At 39.3% G+C, this 10,150-nt stretch overlaps 1 protein-coding gene across 1 annotated transcript in view; it reads left to right on the forward strand.

Moving 5' to 3' along the window:
* ADAT2 (adenosine deaminase tRNA specific 2) overlaps positions 1-4,206 on the forward strand; it is an 11,572-nt gene extending 7,366 nt beyond the window's left edge. The window contains exons 3-6 of the mRNA XM_056344724.1: positions 1,118-1,268; positions 1,838-1,944; positions 3,689-3,761; positions 3,881-4,206. Of these exons, the coding sequence (XP_056200699.1) occupies positions 1,118-1,268; positions 1,838-1,944; positions 3,689-3,761; positions 3,881-3,921 (372 nt within the window). The 3' untranslated portion in view covers positions 3,922-4,206. The remainder of the gene's footprint in view (positions 1-1,117; positions 1,269-1,837; positions 1,945-3,688; positions 3,762-3,880) is intronic.
* Positions 4,207-10,150: the final 5,944 nt, after the last annotated feature.

Consider the following 10,150-nt stretch of genomic DNA (forward strand, 5'->3'; position numbering starts at 1 on the left):
GATTAGGTCTTAGCCTAATGCCTGTGTCAAAAACATCCTTTTTCTAGAGTAGATTAGAAGGAAGGGAAGTACTTACAGCCTTCATTCAAATGAGCATCAGGCTTTGTAACTGGACAGTCCTTTCAAAACTAGTACTTTGTGATATTTTTGCTGTGACATTTGATTGGCAAAACACACCACTGCAGACATTCCGGAGCGATAGTGGGACATTACTGATCGGTTTTGTCTCTGCAATTAAAGTCAGCATTTCTTCTGTTCAGGTTTTTGTGCCATAACTATTGCTGTGACCTCTGAGATACTCATCATTCAGTTATCTTGGATTAAAAAAAGATAAATCAATATTATTATGTCTTTTTGTAATCAGGCGTATGCTGCAATCCCTGCCTATTACTTGAGGAACTTACTGTATGTGTTACGTATTCCCAGGCAGCATTAAACCTGACGCAAACTGAAAATACTGTGTTTATGCAGTAGGCTAAGCAGTTCCAGAAACATACTGAAATCACTGCACGTTCATTCCATGCAGGCATAGTAACATCGGCAGAGGGAGGAAGAGGTACCAGCTAGGAGCAGTTTCTTAAGATTTCCAGAGAAAGTATCCCTGCCTGCTCTTGGAAGCACAGTGGGCTAGATCAGTTGTTCTAATGGGCTTTGTGTGTCACTTAAGCCTCAAGCAGAGCTTTCATGTCTTACTATGCTGACATGACAGAGAGGGGTAATGAAGAACTTCTGAGCAGGCTCCTCTGCCTAGGAACAGGTAGAAGAAAAAACTGTTTTGCACTTGTGGGTCTTCTGTGTGTTGCATATGAGACTGAGGTTGAACATGTTTTCTTCGGCTGAATATTTCCTGCAGTTTGGGCTGCAGGAAATTCCTTCTGCAACTTGAACCAGCAAAGAGGTGCGCTGAAAACATACTTCTCAAGAAAGCATTGTATTACTTCAAGAGAAGTGAAAATAATTGCATTATTAATAAATTAGATGTCAGGTGATTATGCCCTTGACTTGAAAGAGTAGTTTTATGATGTTACATTTTATTTCATTTGTATTTGTACAAGTGAGAACCTTAAAGCTGTGAATCAATGCAAACTTTATGAAAATGTTTATTTTTATCTCCTAGGCTACTCGACATGCAGAAATGGTGGCAATCGATCAGGTCCTTGACTGGTGCAAGCAACGCAACAGAGATTATAACGAAGTATTTGCACACTCGATATTGTACGTAACTGTAGAGCCTTGCATCATGTGTGCAGCTGCCGTGCGCTTGATGAGTATCCTTTCATGCTTCTTCATGCTGGGAGACCATATATCAAACTGTTAAGTCTTTTGGCACTGAGCCCACAAAGAAGGGCTTGACAATGTCAGGCAGAGCCAACAGGGGTACCATCTTATGGTCTGAGAGTCTGCACCCACCTCCATTTACTACGTGGTAAATAGTGGGAGACTCAAGAATGAAAGAGAAGTGGTGCAATTATGACCAGCAATGATTTCTCTTAGGGATGTGAAAATACATTTTAGACATGTCTGTTATTATGTAAATGAACTAATCTCAGTTTAGTGTTCAGTTTTGAATGTTGTAACAATCCGTAAACCGTGTCTTTATATGCCTCTGCTTTGGGATTCTTGCTTATCCTTTTCTGAGAAAGGCTGGATGTGCATCTTCAGCAATAGATCTTATATTACTCAGAAGTAAATTTTGATTTTATGAGGGAGGAATTATAGTGCAAGCTAGTTTGAAAAGTACAAGCACATTTTTGTGAAATTTAATGACTACTTAAATCCAGCTACTGTACTTCCTGCTTGCCTTTCATTTTAACTTAATACCTTAACTCATTCATATAAATTCCGCGGGTCGTATATGGCTGTCGAAATGAGCGATTTGGAGGCTGTGGCTCAGTTTTAAGCATCTCATCTGATGATATGGTTGACACAGGAGAACCATTTGAAGTAAGCAGTAAAATGTTTTCCTCTATATTTCAGCTAGGGTACTGTGCCTAGCTTCGCTACCCTGCTTTGAGAATGTTATGCATCCGTTTAAGAGGATGTAGATAAAGGATGATCAAAGTAAACTTGATTTAACAAAAAAATAATGATAAAAGATTAAGTCCTTAGAGAAAATAAAATTGAGGAAAAGCCTGATGACAGTTTTAAAATTATTTAAAAGGATGCATCAAAGTGGAAAGGAAAGAATTATACTTGTGGAACAAAGTAAGGAATAAATATATCTAAAAGATGTGTAATACTTAGAACAGCAAGTGTATGCTGTGGGATGACATGAGAGAAAATATTTTTTAAACGGTAGAATATACAGACACATAATCAATAAAGATCAAGTAACAGCAGCTTACTAAGTTACTGATTTTTAGCTGAGCCACTGGAAATGATTGTATTTTTGCTCCCAGTCTATCTATATATGAGGCAAAATGCATTAGCATAGACTTCATATAGTTCAAATCACCAAAAAAATACAGACTGGAAAAGTAGCAGAGGAGATTTACTGTAGATAGCAGGAAACTTTCTGGATAGTAACAATACTGAAGGACTGGAACAGAGTGGGGAGAATGACATCTTCGTCGTTTAAGAACGGCTGGACAAGCGTTCAGTGGAGGTACAGTATACATCAATACAGATGCTTTACAGCATTATTCTAGTATACCTATAAGTATAGGTATCTATACATCTGTATAGATAAAGCATTTATAGCATTACATTTATCACATTATACACAGTTGTAAATGGTCCTGTTTTATACAAGGATACTGATTAGGGTTCTTAGAAGTCTCTTCTTCACACTTAACATTTATAATTTAATGAATGTAAAAACCAAGTAGTATATTTCAGCATTGTAAATAAGCACTGAAGGCTCAAGGCTCAGAAAGAATTTCCGTCAGCAAGCTGACTCTATTTGGCAGTCCAGTGTAACCATATTAAGCATCTTTCTGTCAGGGTGTTTGTGAGGCTAGCATCTGAATTAATTTGTATGGTCAGTACTAGAAGAGTGTTCATTTGGTAACGTTGGCATACGGTATTTAATTTTGCTATATGTTTGGAAGAAAGAAAGGAGAAGATTCTTACTACCACAAATCCTTTCTTTGTTTCTGTAGGCAATTGCAGTGGGATTATTTATTATAATTAATTGTATTAATTATAATATAATTATTATTTCCTATAATTATTTCCTAGTGTGGGTGGAGATTCATTTAGTGTTAGTGACATTTATACACTTTGTTATTAATGTTTACAGCCTGGAAAAATATTTTAGGAGGACCAAAAAGGTCTGAGAGGTGACTGTTAGGAATAAAGACCGGGTGTGTGGACAAATGCTTTCTGGTAGGAATCTTATCTACAAATACCTAGGTGTGTATCCCTTAGATTTCCAAGTGCTTGAGGAACATATGAAGTAAGTTGGAAACACATTAATAAGAAAGAAATTGGAGATTGAATAAAAATTTTATGTAAGTTAGTAACAAAGTTTGTTTTACCGAACTTTTAAGTTATTAGGGAAATTATTTAGTAAGCCTCAACACAGTATTTTTCAAATGTATAAGGTATTCAGCCTGAAAAGGAGATTTTCTGACCCTCAAATAGACAATACAGTTTTTTACAATTATTCTGTACTTAAGGCATTATTGTGAAGCATGGAGCATGTTATTCTCAGATGTACTCACGAGCATCATTCTAACTTGAACAGTGCATTTCTGGCTATCGTGCCAAAGAAGCAGTGGAAATGTTAAAAGCTTTCTACAGACAAGAAAATCCCAATGGTAGGTTTCACATTAATGGATCCATTTTGATCCCAACCTAATTTAAAAGAATGCTGGCACTAGTATTACTGTAATTCACTTCTGATGTTTTTTTCTCCCTTTCTGTTTCTTCTCGGCAGCACCAAAATCAAAAGTACGGAAAAAGGACAATCGTAATTAGCCTTACACTGATGGGAGACAGAAACTTACCAAAAATATGCAAAGAATTCTTCAGCATCCCTGCTTTTTAAAATGTACAGTCCAATTAAACTATGTCTAATGTTCTGTACAGAGTTTTTACTAACAGGATACTTAGTACCTATGCCTGTGTTTCTGTGTATTGATTTCTTGTTATACATGACCAAACAGAAAATTAAGTGGCTGTTTTTAGAAAGAGGAAAATTTATGGTTCAGGTTCACTTGTTTAAAGCCAGATGGATCCATTAAAATGATGCCATTCTGTACAGCCCGTTCTAGAGTATTTTCTTTCTTTCTTTCTGTCTGTGGAGAAGCGTCTTGCTTTTCAGTAGTAAATGTTTGCTTAGGCAAGTAAGGAAATCTATTGGAAGGTTACATCTGTGAGAACTTCACAGTCCTTGTGCATATATTTAATCCAGAGGCATGTAAGGAATTGTACAGTCCTTGAAGACTTGAGATAAGATCATTGTAATGGTTCTTCATTGTTTTTTTACAGATGCCAAATTTTCAGACATAACTTCTGAAGTCACATATGTATGTAGACAGGTATATATGCGGAATCACGTCTCAGTTTGTGTATGCTATTGCTTAATAAGCATAAGCGAGCATCACTTGGCTGGACAGAATCTTCATACGGAGTTGTGGAGAAACTCCACAACTCTTTAGATTGTCCTCTCCTCTTGTGACTATTAGCATAAGAAATACTTTATCATTAAGAATCTGCTAAGAAGTTGTTCTCAGCTACTCAATTATAGTACCTGAGATGGGCAGGTACATGTAAAACCAGGAAATGAAACTGGTAATAGTATGAAGAAAATATATTAAGGTATTTATCTTTTCATAGTGTTTTCATGGCTGACTTTGTCATTTCAATGTACTTTCCTTGGCTGTGCAGTAATTTGTAATCCAGAAGAGGGCCTTACAGTTCCACTAATGAATTAAGAATACAAGCACAGTTCAATCTTGATTATATACCTCTTAGTGGATACTTACCTTAAGCATGAAACTGTGTTTTATTCAGCTGATATTCAGGAATTTGAGAAATACCCGAACTTTTTTTTTTTTTTAAATGTAAAAGAGCCATTAGAATTCTATGACTATAAAAATTGAATACAATTAAACTTTTTAGATTGTTCAAATAAATACTTTCAAAAGTGTTTTTTAAAAGAGCATTAAAAGCATTACTTTGCCATCATTGCTCCCAATAGCTTAGAATTTGTATTTTGTGCATTTACTTATTGTTTATGAACTGACATGGGAAACAAGCATTTTTACCATAATGGCTATTTTCAGAGTTTAGAAATAGTATTCCTTTAACTGCTGTCTGTGACCTACCTGTTCTCCTCACTGTTACTTACAGCACTCTTTGAGTCTTTTCCTTTCTATAAGCAAAAGAAGTTATGACTGCATTTGTAAGGTTTCAACAGTTTCAGCACTTCAAGGGCTCGTGAACCAGACAGCTGAGCTGGAAAAGCTATTTAGGAAAAGACCACTTTTTAATGACTGCAGTGGCTTTAAGGAAAGAAACAGTCCCACCTGTGGTTACGGTATTTGGCTGGTGATACAAGTTAGCCATTTGTCTATACAGATACATACATACAGTCCTCAACTGGAACGTAATTTTCTTACACATTGAAGAAGTCATGAAAGTCCAAGTTAAAGGAAGGTGTTAGACTTCTGGCTTGTCACTGACATCGGTGACAGTAGGAATTGGAGCCTACATACTGTTTTGGACCAGGACCTAAATCTCTCGGCACCTGTTCTTCTGCAGAGGGGCTAAGAATGCTTTCATTCCCCACTGCTTTCTTTCAAAAAAGAATTCTGTTAGCATTTGGGTAGTGTGACAGCAGGAGCCACGTAAATAGTAGGATAAAACACACTTTAAAAGGTGTGCCCAATTCTGAACCCTTAAAAGTGGAACAGAACTATTTTGTAACAGGAGTCAGTGACAGCCTGTCACTTAAAACAACAGTTTAAGCGCTGCTCAAATCCAAAAGAGACTGGAGAGAGTGACAAAAAAATTCTCATAAGAGTGATCAAGGGTAATGTACATCTTAGAAAAAGGACATGAAAGAGGAATAGCATAGCAAGCTAAAAACTAGTGTATTCCAGAAAGCTTACAAAAGATGCTTCTGTTCACTGTTCAGTTTAACATGTGAGCAAAAAACCCCAACAGTGTAGTATTAAGAGGCACATTTGGGTGTGTGGTTTTCGTTTGTTTTGGTTTTAAGTATAATAATTAGCTTGGGGAACAAACTGCTAAAAGATTACACCGAAAGCAAAAATGTAGCCCATTCTCCTTAAAATCCTGTTACTTACCTGAGTAAGAACAAATGCAGATACACAGGTATTTTTATAAAAAAAGACATTAACTCCTGTTTGAAGACAAGCTGCTCATCGCAGCCGTAGCATGACATCTCCACAACTGGTAGGTGTCTGTCTCCTCCTGTCTCCCCGCAGGCAGTGCTCTCCTCCCTCCCTGCAATGACTGGTCTCCCACCAGTGTAGCAGCAGCTCTGGTGGCAGGAGCCCACTGAGGTGGGTCCTGTTGGCCTCCACTTGCCACTGCCCCCAGAGGTATGCCTAGGGCAGCTGTCCCTGGCTGATGTGCTGCGGCTCTTCCTAACCATGAGTTATAAGTTAGTTTGTTAGTGTTGTTTAGAGTTGGATTCACAAAACTGAGCGCTCCACAAAAAGTTATGGAGATCCTGGGCAGAAGGCTCTAGGTTCAGGCTGAGAGAAACATCTCCATGGCTAAGCTCAGCACAGGGGCTGGAAGAAGGCAGGAGATGGCCACAACAGTTACAACCCGATGAACTGACCAGTTTCAGTGCTCCAGATCAGAAAATGAACTTGACAAAATAAGAGTATTGGAGAATACAGAAAGAAGAATGTCAGAAAAAGACTTGAACGATTCTTGGAATGCTTATTTAGCAAGGAGGAGACTGTTGCTCATGGCTGCAGAAGCATAGGCTTGGTTTGTAACTTGCTACCAAATAAAATCCTGCAGCAGATCGCACCAGAGGCACCCGGGAATCAGGATCTGATGGGTTGGTTCCACAGCCTGCAAGAAGCGTTGCTGTCTGCTTGCTGGGGACCTAGGTCTCAGGCTTTTGCTCTAGCCCTAAAAGAGTGTCAAAGGCAACAACTTTGTTACTGCCACCAGGAAAACTCAGAGCAGTGGCTTATAAATTATTCTATTCATTTTCACAGTGCTTTTACTTCTGTTTATCTATTTGTGTCTAGATTGCCACATAGGAGGCCTCAAGAGCAGCAGTAAACATATTTAACTGGTTCATTTAAAGAAGTTTAAATGCTTCATGTCACTACTTTTCCCCTTGCTGCATGATTGATAAATACATAGGCTTCAGCATTATATTTACCTTGGACTGCATTTTTGCCAGTTCATCACAGATAAATATGATTTTATTTCAGCCTTTGTTTGCTTGTCAGTAGTCTGACATCAAAATATATTGAACTGGCTAGGAGGGCAAGGAAACAAAACAACATGGCTTTGTCTCTGCTAAACCGATTACAATTGACAATTCAAGGCTATAATAAATATGTCTTGTGACTTGCACGCTAGAGGAGAGCCTGAATTTAAATTATAGCTTTGGGTTTTGAAATGCTCACTGATCCATTCCATTCCCATTAAGAGTGCCTTCCGCTTTGCAAAATTAAGTGGTATCTTTACATGACAGTTTAATTAATTTATTTTTCAATATGTACATTTATGGAGTTTCTCCATTAAGCTTTTGAAATGTCTGTAGATCCTATGCATTAATGTAAATGTGCCATGGCCCATAATTACCTTTGGCAGGCTTAGGGCACTGATAAAAAGATTATATTTTTAAAAACTGAAGTCTTCAAACTTCCCCAGTGCTTGGCAGGAAATCTATTTCTGTGTTTTATTTGGAGCAAGGCTGGGGAGCCTGCAGCCAACAACTCCAGTGTAGGCAGTAACTGTTACATTCTAGAAGAAAATACATTTGACGCTAAATGAGAGAAGGGGAGAGGAAGACAATTAGGGGGAGAGTACTAGAAGCAGCTGTTTATTTGTTTTGCCTTGTGGCTGCCAATATATACTCTTATCATTAAAGTGCATCTAGAAACAGGGTATTTTCTATGAAATTACTTTGCAAAACATGGATCTTTGTCTTTTTAAGGGGCTGCCCCAAAGTGAGTTTATCTTCCTCTTTCACAATAGCTCCACACTAGCCAAGAATGCTGGATTCTCCCTTTGCCTCCTCCTCCCTCTTTTCTAAAAATGAACTTTTCAGGGAAATATGGAATTCAGAGAAGTTTGAAGGAGAGCAGATGGCCAAACAGTGATCCAATAGGATGTAAAACTTCAGTTAGGTAGTTGCTTGGCAGGCAAGTACAAGTGAGCCCGTGATGTTTCCATAGCAATGTTTTCACATGGTGCCTTCCTTTTGTCTTTTAAAAATCTTAAGAGATGATAAAAAAAAGGGGGAGGGGGGGATAAAATAAAATAAGGTCTCTGCATACCTGAGCATTTAGCATGGTGTAATTAACTCTGCCCTTCTCAGGGGCAGTGACTTGAGCTCATTGCTGCTTTCTGGCTGAAAAGCCATGCACTGACCTCAGCTACGGCCATGCTCACCAGCCTCAATTGCTGTGGTGCTTGTGGGGGCTGCCCATGTTGCTGGAAAAAGCAGGAACAGTTTCTGTAATTAAGATATGACTCAGACTGTAGTGCTTTTGGAGGGGCAAATTGCTTGGGCACTGATTCTTGTGGTGTCAGGATTTCACATTTATGCATGGGGGAAGGTTTGCCGTGGCACTTCTCTAACCTTCAGAGCTTTCTCTGCCAGCAAGGAGGCAGCGTAATAAAAATTGACGCTTCCCATGACTTCGATTCCTATGTTCTCTTTTGAAGTCTGAGAGTTAGCCATTACAGTCACATTAATTTGTGAGGATATAAACAACTGCCATTATCTGTGCAGCCATATTGCACAAGAGAAAAAAAGATTTGTAGGGAGCAGCAGTATCTTTTATTAAGCCAAATGGTAGTCAGAAAAAACAGGCAAGCTTTTCAACCACCAGCCATAGGGACAGCAAGTTCAAAAGCTTACCAGCTTTTTCCACACACCCAATGAAAGTAAACCAAAAATAAGCTAAGTACTTTTTTGTATATATCATCTCCCTGCAAACCTTGCTTTTCTTGAAAAAAATCTGCACAAATTGGGCTATCAGCTGGTTTGAGCAGGAAAAGAGATCACAGGAGACTGGACTCTTGGTAAACTGTTCCTGGCTCCCCAGGAGACCCTTCCCTGCCTCCGCATGGACATATCAGCAGGTGCCAGCACTTTGTGAGGACCCACTGCTATTTTCCCGTCCCAAAAGCCTCCCAGTGAGGTGCTGAACGCAGCAGCTTATTTATTGAGCTCCTTGCACTCAAGCAGGGAGACTCTCGCAAAGAGAAGCAGCTTCCTAGCAGGACTGCTGTGAGACGGGGGACAGTAGTTCACATTGCCTGTGGTTTATGAATTGCAGCATGAAACTGCTTTGAATACGGTGGTATAAGCAAATTAAGTCAGTTTAGCCTGGGAACAAAGCTACCTAGCTGCCCTTCTGTGCTCTGGCCTCATATACGTGGAGCTCCCCATCAAGGAAACCCTCCGCTTGTCTAGTGGCCAGGCTGTTATTCCTAAAACTGACCCTGGAGACAGCAAATACTTGCTTTTTAAAGAAATTAATTTTCTTACCCTCTGCCACTTCTTTCCAGTCATGCTGTGCAGCACTTACCTGGCAGCACTGGCAGCAGCCTAAATGAATCATTCAAAACTATTCCTGTTCAGTGCACTTTTTAATATTTAAATGTGTTTATCTCGTCAGGGAGCTCCATCAGGATGCTCAAGCTGCCAGCGACAATAGGGAGGGCTGAAAGCTCTCAGCCACAGTTGCAACAAAACCTTGATTACTTACAACATAGGACACTTCAGTAGCATTTCCACCACAGGGGAGATTTGGCAACTTCAGTGCAGGCAGCTGCAGCTTGAGGAGGTTCAACCTATGGATTTACCTATAGATTTGCAGAGTCCTTGCAGTGCTGCAGAGGGCAGTTAGGGAATCGCATGGCAATGGGTTGGAGCTGGGCAAAGTGGAGGCTCAGACTCCTTCCCATCTTTACCTTAACCCTGTGCCATGGCTGTTTCCTCAGTGCTCACTCACTTCAATATGTTGTACTG

The sequence above is a fragment of the Falco biarmicus genome, chromosome 6 (genome assembly GCF_023638135.1).
Source record: "Falco biarmicus isolate bFalBia1 chromosome 6, bFalBia1.pri, whole genome shotgun sequence".
NCBI classification, from domain to species: domain Eukaryota; kingdom Metazoa; phylum Chordata; class Aves; order Falconiformes; family Falconidae; genus Falco; species Falco biarmicus.